This window comes from Leptodactylus fuscus, chromosome 5 (assembly GCF_031893055.1).
Source record: "Leptodactylus fuscus isolate aLepFus1 chromosome 5, aLepFus1.hap2, whole genome shotgun sequence".
NCBI lineage: Eukaryota > Metazoa > Chordata > Amphibia > Anura > Leptodactylidae > Leptodactylus > Leptodactylus fuscus.
This window is the reverse complement of record NC_134269.1, coordinates 52,249,506-52,264,441: the sequence shown is the minus strand read 5'-3', so window position 1 is coordinate 52,264,441 and position 14,936 is coordinate 52,249,506. Positions and strand designations below refer to the sequence as shown.

At 42.4% G+C, this 14,936-nt stretch overlaps 1 protein-coding gene across 2 annotated transcripts in view; it reads right to left on the bottom strand.

The window, feature by feature from the left end:
- The window catches only part of IGDCC3 (immunoglobulin superfamily DCC subclass member 3), a 93,190-nt gene that overhangs the window by 57,694 nt on the left and 20,560 nt on the right, over nt 1-14,936 (bottom strand). For both annotated transcript variants that reach the window (XM_075273151.1, XM_075273150.1), the window contains exon 2: nt 4,739-5,044. In XM_075273151.1, the coding sequence (XP_075129252.1) occupies nt 4,739-5,044 (306 nt within the window). The remainder of the gene's footprint in view (nt 1-4,738; nt 5,045-14,936) is intronic.

Below are 14,936 nucleotides of genomic sequence, written 5' to 3'. Positions count from 1 at the left end.
ACCATAATCCTCTTTCTACTTTTAAAGGTCCTTCTGAGAGTCATGGAATCATTGTCATAAAATATATTAATCCTCTTATCACACTACAACATGGGGAACAGTCTCCTGACAAGGCTATATTTCCACACACCCTGTTCACAGGTAAGTATTACAGCATGGAGGACTACCACCCCGAATGGAATACCAAAGGCATTGACAAGGGGTGAGCCATGAAAGCACATGGACCCCCGTAGACTTTGTTGGGGTCTGTGTGTCTTCTGCGCACCGTCCGCACAAGTCATGAAGAGGGGAAAGTAGTTCATGAAGTACTTTTCTCTCTGCATGTTCCATGCGGACACCGTGCAGAAAACACACAGACCCTATTATAGTCTATGGGGTCCATGTACTTTCATAAACTCATAAACTCATTGACGCTTGTCAATACATTCGATATTCCGTTCACGGGCTTCCCTGGCGGACTCCCCGAACAGAATACCGAATGCAGATGTGAACCAGGCCTTACACTTCCAGTCACATTTTATCTACTCCCCTCCCTTTACATTAAGATCTGCACAGGTCACAGAGCATGTCTAGAAAAGTGTCATATAGAAGTCAATAATTCACCTCCATTATTGGAGACAAGGACGGTAGGAGAGGGCAGGACGTGCAGCATGTGACACCTTTTATGACTACTTGGTATTCTTGGTATACTTTTCCAAATTGTCATGATGGATATATAGAAGTGTTAATAAATGTAAATTTGTCATGTGTCCCATATCTTTTTGGTGCATAATGCAAAGTAATTCTGGAACTGGGACATTTTGCTTAATAAATCTTCATACAGGGCGAGGACCTATCCAGTTATAAATTATGTACCACCCATTGTTGAATGACTAGTACCAATATTCTGGAATTTGTGCAGTCAGCACTTCAACTTATGTGCCAAGCTGGCACAGGAAAACTAGTCGGAAGCTTTGGTGTTGATCTTCTGCCGCCAACAGAGGATCTTCTTCTGCCACATACCACTGGCGCAATAGACAGTGGCACCCATACAAAAGACTGGACTGAATTTCCACCTCTGTGAACTTTCCTTTAGAAGCAGAAATAACTGAGAGGCCACCTAAAAATCCTTCCTAATGAGCAGCCTCAGATAATGGCGGGATGTTTTTAGCTGGGTGCCAGCGTGATGCTTGGGTCCCTTTGCCTGTAATTACATTCCTTTGTTGTTGAAGCCTAATAATGCCTTGGATGGTGACCCATAAAATCATGCATCCTCTTTGTCTCGCGCTAATCCTTTTAGATTTCATCCTGACTATAAATGGTGCCATTATTTGATGTCAACAGCTCATGCTCAAGTCCCTGACAAGTTAAATCTGCTCGATGTGCCCCAACTCGTGGATGCAAATAAGCAGTAGGAAAGAGGAACCGTCTCCCTAGTTCATCTCCAGCCAATTTACTCAGCATGTGTTTGTAGAACTGCTGACTGTTCATGTTAGTCTGCAAATGGCATATAAAAGAGTCAACGATTATCATTTATTATATTACGGTACATTTCTCATGCATGGACAAAGGGGAATAGCCATAGGGGGTGCAGAGGTAGCAGTCGCAATGGGGCATTGGATCCTCAAGGTGCCCATAAGTCAACAATAGAAGACATCAGTTTTATAGATAACCCATGGTAACATGGTAGGTACCATGTTACATATTTTGCATTGGGGTCCAGGAGCTTCAAGTTACACCTTTGTATGGACACAATGGTGGAGATTTATCAGTAGTGTAATGGGATGCCTGCATTTACCGATTGGCTCAACTAACTGTACCAAATTTATCAAAATGGTGCAACAAGGAAATTTACAATGTCTATACATATAAGAGATACTTCCCATCCTTGCACCTCATGAAGGTTGACATACATTCATAACTATTATGCACATTTATATTATATTTGATATTGAGGTTGGCATAAAAGTGGAGCAGTATATTGCCACAATTGGCTTAGTAAGGCCTCGTTCACACTTGCGTCGGTAATCCGTTCGGGGGAGTCCGCATTGGTGACTCCCCTGAATGGACTACTGAACGCATTGGAAAGAGGTGTACAGTGAAAGCACACGGACCCCATATTCCATGGGTCCATGTACTTTCCGCACAGTCTCCATACGGAACACGCGGACGGAAAAGTAGTTCACGATCTACTTTCTTCTCCACATGACTCATGTGGAGACCGCGCGGAAAGCACACGGCCCCCATTATAGTCTATGGAGTCTGTGTCTCACACAGCTCGTCCGTAGACTAGCATTATCAGGAGAGGGAGGGGGCGTTCCTCCCCGCTCCACAGTACAGCGCGATTGGCGCCGCGAGGCAGAAGGACGTCTCTGGCTAATGGTCAGAAACGCCCTTCTGACTGTAAAGCGCTACGGTACCGGGACCGATAGCGCTTTACACCGGGCACGGATCGGGAAAGCCGACAGTGCGCTGAATTCAGCGCACTGTCAGCTTTCCAGCAGTATATAACACTGCCTGTGCCCAGATATGGTGAAAGGTCCTCTTTAAATATAATATTGAAGGAATGTATTTTCCTTTAGTTTCCCCTTTCCTATCAAGCATTTTACAAAAGGTCCTTCCATACGCACGTTGTGCGAGTCTCCAGGGAGAGGTGGTGGGAGGAGGATTTGCTGGCTTACAAATATAAATAACAGATTTCTGCCCTTGACATTTCTTTTCCCCCCAGTGCGGCACATTAATTGTGTCATCTTGACCTCCCCTAGTTAGCAAATCAGCCATCGTCTATGTCAGCATAATGGAAAGTAACCAGTGGAGTAGCGGATTATAGATAATGATAACTAATGCATTTAATGCCTTCTATATTGTGCCATGAGTCACAGTAAAGAGCGCCGTATATGCACTCCGCCTGTTTCCTAACATTATTTTATATAGACTAATATAAATGCATAATGCTTATCTATATCTTAACTCCGCGCAACCTAAATGTTGCAATGGTGCTGCAGTTCTAAGGGTTTGCTGGGATTTCTAAAAATTTAGCTCAGAGAAGTGAAAGAGATTAAACTTAAAAAAAATAGTAATAATAAAAAAAACCGATAACTTTTATAGTCAGTTCTCCAATCTCTTGCCTATTCAGTGTCGCCTCTCCATTGGTCCCCACTGGTCTCTTCTGCTTACTTCCTACAGCGATCACAAGTTGTAACCCAATCTGCAGCCAGTTATTGGCCTTAGCAGGGATACAGTATATACGGCGGGGAACCACATGGTTAGTTAGTTGCAGTGGTCAAGTGAATGATATACGGGATGTCATCGCTGCAGGAAGCGAGCAGATATGACTAGGGACCACAGGAATAGCGGCACTGAGACTGTCGGCAATTGGAAGAGGTGAGCTTAGGGATTTTTTTTTTATTTCTGCCAATTTCCTGCTTTGGGCTAAACTTTTGTAAATTCTTAAAAACTCTCTTAATTCCAGAACCACCACCTATTACTATACCTGATGATCCACAAAGCTTAGCTATAGCTTGTCTGGCATGTCCATTATACTTGATACTACTGTATATTTAATCATTTATTTCCATTTGCTTATATAGCATGAACATACTCCACAGCGCCGTTCCTGTGCAGGCACAAGGGCACCTGTGCGGTTTTGGATATGGCAGCATGTCAATTATACCTATGGAAACACCAGCAGTTTCCCCATAGGTATAAGTGAAACAGAAAGTCCGCAGAGGAAACCTCCGTGGCACTGTGGGAAGAACTGCGATGCATTACCGCCGCGGATTTTCCACAGCACTTTTTTGCTGCAGGACATCCCGTGGGGCCTTAGCCTAAGGGTCCATTCACATGGAGTAAAGTTTCTGGCACGAAAACTCACGTAAGAATCAGCACTGAAAAAAAGACTCCCATTCACTTCAATGGGTTCTGTTTTCCATGCAGAATACATTGAAATCAATGGGTTAAAAAGCCTCCCATTGATTTCAATGTGTTCTGCGCGGAAAACGGAACCCATTGAAGTCAATGGGAGTCGTTTTTTCAGTGCTGATTCTTGCGCGAGTTATCGTGCCAGAATCAGCGCCACTTTACTCCGTGTGAACGGACCCTAAGGGTAAGTTCACACAGGGTTTCTTGGTCAGGATTTTGAGGCCGTATTCACCTCAAAATCCTAACCAAAAAGACGGCTTCTATTGAAATCAATAGGAGCCGGTCAGTTCTTTTTCCCGGGAGCAGTTTGTTCCGGTTCCCAGAAAAAGAAGCGAGATGCTCGTTGTTTCAGGCGGATTCACCTCGCGACATCTGCCTGAAGACACTCCCTCCTGACTAGGCCATTCATTTGGGCCTAATCCGGAGTGGAGTGCGTGACTGGATGCTGGTGCACTGCACTGGCATCCAGTCGCAGCTACCCGTATAGGGGCAGAAAGTCTGCAGAGGAAAGCTATGTGGACTTTTTGTGAAAAACACTGCGGAAAAAACGTAATGCAATACCGCCATAGTCGTTACTGCAGCGTTTTTCTACCTGTGGCTCGCTACCTGGGGACTTTCCCTTATAGACAATTCTCATGTGAATGTAGCCGGTCAACTGCATCATAGGCTTAGACCTTGGTACAATATGAGGTTATGAAGACTTTTAGTAGCCACTGTTATGCGTTATCCAGAATAGTACCAGATATGTTACCCATGTATAACATTGCTCAGTAACAACTTGTGTGTGTATATTATTTTACAACATTGCTGAGTATATGGTAAAAATAGAATCGCTTACCTGCTGCCTGCACTCTTGCCTTACGACTCACTACAGTCCCGAAACGATTTTGTGCCACGCAGTCGTATTCACCCTGGTCAGATGAGCCATCCTCCTTATTGACTTGGAAGAAAGGAATATAGAGGGAGCCATTGGGAAGTGGAAAGACATTGGCCTCATTCCACAGGGGAGCACCATTCTTCCTCCATGTAATAGTAATTGGCTGGACACCATCTGCAGAGCACAGCAGGGTAACAGGCTGTCCTGGTACTGCCACTTCATCATTGGGCTCTGCTGTAAATGCCAACTCCACCGAGTGACCAAGACCTATGGGCGAAGAAATACAAGAGTTAGAAGCAGGATTCTACATTCAATGCAGGTCCATGTTATCCACAATTATACGACAAGTTTCACACTTGGTATTTTTCTCTGGTTTTTTTCTAGATTTTATATGAGAAATAGATCTTTAAAGATTGGGGGTTTGGATAACTTTACACTAAATCTGTTCCATTTGTATAAGTAAGCGTCCTATGCTAGATAGGGTAACGAAGAATGAATAGAATGTAAGAATTCACCTTTATCATATTTATAGACATTTTTATTTTATTGGCTATAAATGACATCAATATGTTGCCCATTTCATTGAAGCTATATAAATAAAGATTTTTATTAGTATAATTAATAAGCCATGTCGATCATTACAATATAGAACATTACAATGATACAAGCATTATTAGACGCATTACAACTTGATGGTTCGGGATAACATAAGAAAGACGTTTAGCCTGGAGATGAAATCTCTCATTAATAAGACTAAGACCTCACATTGTAAAAACACAGCATTTCTGGCAGCAGCAGAAACATGGCAGAGAAATAAAACCCTGGACCAGAACAGTGTATGAAATTTAGTTTAATTTCATCTTCACACTGCAGGAAGCAAAAGCTGCGATATCAGCGCTTACCAAACCATATATTTGTAGAGTGTCTGTGCTTGGTGTCTCAGCTCATCCCATTCACTTGAATGGGACTGAGCTACTATCAGGCCATGCAACCTATGGGATGCAGCACTCAGAGAGTGTCACTGCTGCTTCAACCAACTGAACCATAGTGGCCCAGGGTGTTGGACCCCCAGGGTTATTTAACTGATGACCTACCCTAAGGGTAGGTCCTCACTCAGTTTAAAAGCCCTGAAAAAAAACTTTTTCAGGGTCCATTCATATGGAGGAAAATGATGAGGCATTTGGTGTGGAATTTTCCACACTGAAAATAAAGCCTCCCATTGATTTCATTGGGTTCTGCTAGCTTTTTTTGAAAATTCCACTAGTGGAGATAAAAGCTAGCAGAACCCATTGAAATCAATGGGAGGCTTTATTTTCAGCGTGGAAAATTCCACACCAAATGCCTCACCATTTTCCTCCATGTGAATGGACCCTAAATCGACAGGCTCTCCATTGCTGTTTCATACAGGATTTCATTGGTCTGTGGTTACATTATGTTCTGCTATCAGTGATCAGACCGAGCACCCAATCTTTTTGTCTCTGGCTTTTCCACTGACTGTAGTTCTGGACTTGTCATAAAGATTCACTTTCTCATCACTGATATTCGTTCTTTGCTCATTTTCAGCACCCCCTTCTTCCTATGAAAGTAAGTGTTGATTTTCTGTAACAAATTTCTCATTTTCCTAATTTGCAGCCTGTTTTATCTAAAAACAACAGATGCATCTAGAGCCACCCACACTACTACAATGCTCTGCAGACACCACGGGCAGAATAAGTACTGCTGTGAATTGATCTTAGCGAGTCCCTAATAACAGATCCCCTATAAAGTAGAACGCTTAGTTTACAAAACCCATTTTCATGTACCATAATAATAGAAGGGGGTCGCCTTTCCAGGATACTCCTTTATAAGCCAAAAGTGAAGAGTGGTTATAAAAAGTGTCTGTGACCCCAGAAGGCTTGTCCGACATTACACAGACAACCCATTGATTTGAATGGACAATGTGCAATGCCTAATTTCCCTTGTGGTAGTTCTGCAGAGGAAAATGAGCAGTTACTTCCAGATTCCCCCATAGATTATAGTTAAACTTATTATCAATGGACCCTTCTAACAAGAGAGGACTGTCCAAAGCGGAAAACAGCAGGGAACGGGCTTTAATGGAATATGGCTGATGTTTGTGAGTTGGATGCATCGCTGTTTATACGAAGCTCTATATAATGATATGAGATGTACATTAGATATATAATATATATAATAATAAAGGATTGTTAGGTAACACCTAAAGAGAATATATTAGAACCAACAAGCTAATAACTCATCTGACTCTACTCAACTCTTTACTATGCACTTGGCTTACAGTACTTAGAAGACAGTATCATGTCTCAATGGCTTCAGAAAACACTTATCACAATGTGAGTGTGAAATGACTATGGCAGGAGACCCGGCGAGCTTCCTGTCGTCATTGCAGCGCTATATTCGTCAGCAGGAGGATTCCCAGTAGCTCACACAGTTGCAAGTTATTGAGTTACACAGATAATTCATGGATGGAATTCCAGGATTTTTCTCACCAACGTTGTGATTTTTCCCAGCTGCGGCTCACGGACACTCCACCTGTTTTAATAAATTAGTGACTTTCATCCTTCCGGCGCTTTCTTTCCTTTTAAATCCATTAACCCTTTAGTGCCACACAGAAACAGAACCAATAGACTATCAAACTTATTATATGACCCAATACATCAGTTGCCACCCTGTGTTGTCATAGAAAAGTCCATTATAAAGCGCAAAAAATTCCCCAAATGCGTTTATTCATATTAAAATAAGAATATACTCAATGAAAGTATATGTATGTTAAAGCAATTTAATATCTAAGCCATGGTATATACTAAATAACTTGCCCATAATGGAGAAATCAACGCAATGGGCTGTATAACTGTGTCCAATAGTGTAAGAACTCATAAGCAAACCATATGTTATGATATTGTCCCTAGAGCAAATATCAGAAATTGCAGGGACTGGTTGACAACAAAGAGCAGTAGAACTAGTTTTTCTATATCTTTGAAAGAATTTGGGGGACCAAGTTATCAACACAGAAACTGGCACAAGAAATAAACACTCCACAAACTGAAGTCAAACCAGAACCCACGATAAACTTACAAGGCAGATCAGAACCAGGACAGTCTGAGAGGTAGTGTTAGAACTAAAATCATCAGACAAGCGGGTTTCCAGGACAAGCCAAAGGTCAGTTTTGAGAGGTAACATCAGAGGCAAAATCAGAACACAAGTCCAATGCAGAGAAGTCCAGTACACACAACCAGGATATGAAAGCCACACTAAGTAAAACCAAATAGCAAGCACCTGGCTTAGGAGGAAGAGGGTCGAAGTATGTCTCCATAGCTGCTAATTAGATAAGTCTAAGAAACAGGTCAGCGCAGATCAGCATGGTAGCTAAATTGACGTTTCTGACACCATAAGATCACAATAGGACTAGCAGCAAATGACACACTACTTCTGGGTTTTCAGGGAAAAAAATATGGATGACTTTTCCTAAAATAGACCATATGTATGATTGGCTGAGGTCTGGCTCACTGAATCCCCCAAAAATCTGCAGAATAAGGGAGACTATTTGTTTATTTGTAGTCAGACACCCTACCAATAAAGTGATTTCTCTGTTTCAGACCCCACTCTATGAGCAGAGCAAAGAGTCACAGAGAAACTGGGATTTACATTCTAGCAAATACATGAGACTTAAATGAATGGCCGAAATGTAATGCTACATTTATAGTATGGCTTTAATGTGACCACCTTCTACAAAGAAAACAATTTCAGGAGCGTCTTCATTTAAAAGGGAGTTTTACCATCTACCCCAAGTATATTCAACAGCTAACTCCACATTACAGAGCACATTACAATGATAAATATCATACCTTTTGAAAAGGTAATATAAAAATGAGGTAGTTGGTGCATTGTGGGCGACCCTTCCAATCTCTGGAGCTTCTCTCGGTGCTCAAGTAGGATGGGTGATGTTATGGCACTGGGAGGATCATCTCTCACTACACAGGGTGGCACAGGCAGGAGACGGTAGGGGTCAGAGTGGCAAAAGCAGTGCTCCAAGGAGTTGAAGATCTGCCCCCAGTGCACCAACTGACACATTTGCATAAGACGTCAAAGTTGTTTTACTTCAGATCTACAATAGTGACATACATGATAAATGTATGATGTTGTAATGTGCTCTGTAATATGGAGGTGAATGACTGTATATACTTGGGGTAGGTGATAGACTCCCTTTATGAAGGAGTTGTCATGCAGGGACTCCTTTATGTGGTGGTCAAAGTAGAAAGGAGAAGGTAGAACATTTTTACATGAGGAATGAAAATGGGTGTATCATGCATTCTGATGTCACTTAACATGAAGAAAAGAGACACTGGGGTTAGCCAAGTTCACTGAACTGTACGGCAAGAGTTACACAGCTCATTGCATGGCCAAAGATCACAGAGTATTGCTGCTTTCAACATAGCAAATGAAAGTATTTTCAGTGACACAATGGTCACAAAAATTCCAAATCTGATGGATTTTAGGCAACCACATTCACTAGATGAATAAAAACATCTATTCTATCTTTGGCTGCACGACAGTAATCAGACAAAAATTATTATCTATAATAATACATGGTGCATCCTCCATGATATTTGATTGACCTGAGTTTTGCCGAGGCTCATACATAGGACCATGAAAATACCCGGCCAAGTACATGAGGCCACAGGAATGAATAGGACAGTGTGCTAGCCGTATAAAACACAGCTAGTACACTGACAATACTCACAGTCATGTATGATGCCTTAGTGCAAATATTGCTGATATCTAGGATGGTCAACTCCAGTGTCAGACTCGCCCACTGATGGGCCTAAGCTTGAACATAGTAATGATACAGCGTAAGACAACCAATGTTGAAGACTACTATGGTCTATTTCTCAGGGTTTTTGGAATTTGGATGCCCAGAATTTTATTTGATGGGCCCACGTAACCCCAGTATGACTTTGGACACCTCTAAAGGGGTAGAACTTTTATAGCAGCCACTCAAACTTAGTATTTCAATAGATTATTCATTTTAACATGACAATTCATAGTATTCTAGAGTTGAACAGGACATGGCTGTGCCCACGACTGCTTATACACTAACACTACCTTATTTCTACCCTCCATTACATATGCTGGTGAGACAGTGAATGGGTTAAGAGATGCCTCCAGAGTTTGGAATTCCGCAGCCAGCTGCCTCCAGACGAGGATTTGTTTAATTGGCCGAACATCATCCTGTTAATTTCACTAATGAGGGAAAAGCTGAGTATCTATGGCTGGAATGGAAAAGAACTACTGTGAGGACTCAACCGGAAGTACCTGATAATATACTAATAAGGATATATAGTTTTTAGTCAGTAGATCTAAATAAAATCAGCTTCATACATCCTCTGTCCAAGAGCTAATCTTAAAGGGGTTTTCTGGGATTATGAAAATTTACCCCACAACAGAAAAGTACTTACCTTTTGGATCACAACCGCTCCCATCCTGTGTCTTTTCTGCTCCCTGTGGGTGTCTGAAGCTGTGATGTGACATCAACAACAGATGACCACAGCTGGACGTCTATCAATGAGCTGATCAGTGGAGGTGCTAGGAGTCAGATCCCTACAGATCTGATGTTGATTACCTATCCTAAGAATAGGCTATCAATATTGAAATCTCTGGAAACCCTTTTAAGTTTCATGCACTGATGTTTTTATATGTCCAAGATGTATCAATGAAAGGTACCATAAATAAGAAAGCATATGTATTAGGTTCTGATATGCACATACAGTCCTATGAAAAAGTTTGGGCACCCCTATTAATCTTAATCATTTTTAGTTGTAAATATTTTGGTGTTTGCAACAGCCATTTCAGTTTGATATATCTAATAACTGATGGACACAGTAATATTTCAGGATTGAAATGAGGTTTATTGTACTAACAGAAAATGTGCAATATGCATTAAACCAAAATTTGACCGGTGCAAAAGTATGGGCACCTCAACAGAAAAGTGACATTAATATTTAGTAGATCCTCCTTTTGCAAAGATAACAGCCTCTAGTCGCTTCCTGTAGCTTTTAATCAGTTCCTGGATCCTGGATAAAGGTATTTTGGACAAACAATTCAAGTTCAGTTAAGTTAGATGGTCGCCGAGCATGGACAGCCCGCTTCAAATCATCCCACAGATGTTCAATGATATTCAGGTCTGGGGACTGGGATGGCCATTCCAGAACATTGTAATTGTTCCTCTGCATGAATGCCTGAGGATTTGGAGCGGTGTTTTGGATCATTGTCTTGCTGAAATATCCATCCCCGGCGTAACTTCAACTTCGTCACTGATTCTTGAACATTATTCTCAAGAATCTGCTCATACTGAGTGGAATCCATGCGACTCTCAACTTTAACAAGATTCCCGATGCCGGCATTGGCCACACAGCCCCAAAGCATGATGGAACCTCCACCAAATTTTACAGTGGGTAGCATGTGTTTTTCTTGGAATGCTGTTTCTTTTTGGACGCCATGCATAACGCCTTTTTTTATAACCAAACAACTCAATTTTTGTTTCCAAAATGAAGCTGCCTTGTCCAAATGTGCTTTTTCATACCTCAGGCAACTCTATTTGTGGCGTACGTGCAGAAACGGCTTCTTTCTCATCACTCTCCCATACAGCTTCTATTTGTGCAAAGTGCGCTGTATAGTTGACCGATGCACAGTGACACCATCTGCAGCAAGATGATGCTGCAGCTCTTTGGAGGTGGTCTGTGGATTGTCCTTGACTGTTCTCACCATTCTTCTTCTCTGCCTTTCTGATATTTTTCTTGGCCTGCCACTTCTGGGCTTAACAAGAACTGTCCCTGTGGTCTTCCATTTCCTTACTATGTTCCTCACAGTGGAAACTGACAGGTTAAATCTCTGAGACAACTTTTTGTATCCTTCCCCTGAACAACTATGTTGAACAATCTTTGTTTTCAGATCATTTGAGAGTTGTTTTGAGTAGCCCATGATGCCACTCTTCAGAGGAGATTCAAATAGGAGATCAACTTGCAATTGGCCACCTTAAATACCTTTTCTTATGATTGGATACATCTGGCTATGAAGTTCAAAGCTCACTGAGGTTACAAAACCAATTTTGTGCTTCAGTAAGTCAGTAAAAAGTAGTTAGGGGAATTCAAATCAATAAAATGATAAGGGTGCCCATACTTTTGCGCCGGTCAAATTTTGGTTTAATGCATATTGCACATTTTCTGTTAGTACAATAAACCTCATTTCACTCCTGAAATATTACTGTGTCCATCAGTTATTAGATATATCAAACTGAAATGGCTGTTGCAAACACCAAAATATTTAGAACAAAAAATGATTAAGATTAATAGGGGTGCCCAAACTTTTTCATAGGACTGTATGTTCTGATGCACATTTCACAACTCTTACACATGATACTTATACAGATCCTTGGTTTTGAATGCAAATCCACAGGAGTAATGAATCCGCTGTGGACTATAAAATTCAAGGGACAGATATTTTGCTTAGTATGTGGTTGACTGATAAAAATCTCCTTTGTATGCATTGCCAGCGGGGTTTGAAGGGATTGCGCCTAGATTTTGGTGCAAAATCTGTTCGTAAGATGGGGAGAGGCTTATATAGGTGAACATCACCATACATATATACTCTACTAGAGGGAGGACCCGGCTTTGCACGGGTATATTACATTTTATGTTTATGTAGTGGCCCCATAAGAAATGTCCAATTTTGCACTGGTGTATTTTGTATGTGGTTTGTGTGTATGTCCATAAGCGTCATGTGATTATGTGTATCTCATTTTGGCTATCAGTGAAAAACATGTGATCAGTTGTTATGGATACCTGGAGTAAAGCTGTATCTAATCCTTCCCCGTGTAGTACTGTGTTTAGACACAAGTATCTAATCCTTGTTGGTGTGGTACTGTGTGCAGATGCACATATCTAATCCTCCCCGTGTGGTATTGTGTGCAGATGTGTGTATCTAATCCTCCCCCGTGTGGCATTGTGTGAAGAGGCACGTATCTAATTCTCCGGTAAGTGAAACTGTGTGCAGATGTGCATATCTAATCTTACGGCATGCGGTACTATGTGCAGACGCGCGTATCTAATCCTCTGGTGTGTGGTACTGTGTGCAAACAGGTGTATCTAATCCTCAGGCGTGAGGTACTGTGTGCAGATGCACATATCTAATCCTCCCCCGTGTGGTACTGTGTGCTGAGACGCGTATCTAATTATCTGGCATGTGGTACTGTGTGCAGAGGCATGTATCTAATCCTCTAAAGTGTGATACTGTGTTCAGAGGCACGTATCTAATCCTCCCCTGTGTGGTAGTGTGTGAAGAGGCGTATCTAATCCTACGGCATGTGGAACTGTGTGTAGACGCACGTATCTAATCCTACAGCATGTGGTACTGTATGCAGACGCGTGTGTCTAATCCTATGGCGTGTACAACTGTGTGAAGATGTGCGTATCTAATCGTCTGACATGTGGAACTGTAAGCAGACACGCGTATCTAATCCTACGGCATGTGGTACTGTGTGCACACGTGCTTATCTAATCCTCTGGTGTGTGGAACTGTGTGCAGATGCGCATATCTAATCCTCCCCTGTGTGGTATTGTGTGATGAGGCGTGTATCTAATCCTACGGCGAGTGGAACTGTGTGTAGACGCGCGTATCTAATCCTACGGCATGTGGTACTGTGTGCAGATGCGCGTATCTAATCCTCTTGCGTGTGGTACTGTGTATTGAGACGCGTATCTAATTCTCTGGCTTGTGGTACTGTGTGCAGAGGCTTGTATCTAATCCTCCAAAGTGTGGTACTGTATGCAGACACACGTATCTAATCCTTCCCTGTGTGGTATTGTGTGAAGAGTCACATATCTAATCCTACGGTGTGTGGAACTGTGTGTAGACGCGCGTATCTAATCCTTTGGCGTGTGGTACTGTGTGCAGATGCGCGTATCTAATTCTTCCCTGTGTGGTACTGTGTGCTGATGCGTGTATCTAATTCTCTGGCTTGTAGTACTGTGTGCCAAGGCATGTATCTAATCCTCCAAAGTGTGGTACTGTATGCAGACACACGTATCTAATCCTCCCCTGTGTGGTACTGTGTGAAGAGGTGCGTATCTAATCCTACGGCATGTGGAACTGTGTGTAGATGCGCGTATCTAATCCTACAGCATGTGGTACTGTGTGCAGACGCGTGTATCTAATCCTCCCTGTGTGGTACTGTGTGCTGAGACGCGTATATAGTTCTCTGGCTTGTGGTACTGTGTGCAGAGGCATGTATCTAATCCTCCAAAGTGTGGTACTGTATGCAAACACATGTATCTAATCCTCCCCTGTGTGGTATTGTGTGAAGAGGCATATATCTAATCCTACGGCATGTGGTACTGTGTGCAGACGCGCGTATCTAATCCTCTGGCGTGTGGTACTGTGTGCAGATGCACGTATCTAATCCTCTGGCATGTGGTACTGTGTGCAGATGCGCGTATCTAATCCTCCCCTGTGTGGTACTGTGTGCAGATGCACATATCTAATCCTCTGGCGTGAGGTACTGTGTGCAGATGCGCGTATCTAATCCTCCCCCGTGTGGTACTGTGTGCTGAGACGCGTATCTAATTATCTGGCTTGTGGTACTGTGTGCAGAGGCATGTATCTAATCCTCCAAAGTTTGGTACTGTGTGCAGACACACGTATCTAATCCTCCCATGTGTGGTATTGTGTGAAGAGGTGCGTATCTAATCCTATGGCATGTGGAACTGTGTGTAGACGCGCGTATCTAATCCTACGGCATGTGGTACTGTGTGCAGACGCGTGTATCTAATTCTCCCTGTGTGGTACTGTGTGCTGAGACGTGTATGTAATTCTCTGGCTTGTGGTACTGTGTGCAGAGGCATGTATCTAATCCTCCCCTGTGTGGTATTGTGTGAAGAAGCGCGTATCTAATCCTACGGCATGTGGAACTGTGTGTAGAAGCACGTATCTAATCCTACGGCATGTGGTACTGTGTGCAGATGTGCATATCTTATGCTCTGGTGTGTGGAACTATGTGCAGATGCGTGTATCCAATCCTTTGGCATGTGGTACTGTGTGCAGACGCATGTATCCAATCCCCCGGCGTGTGGTACTTTGTGCAGACGCGTGT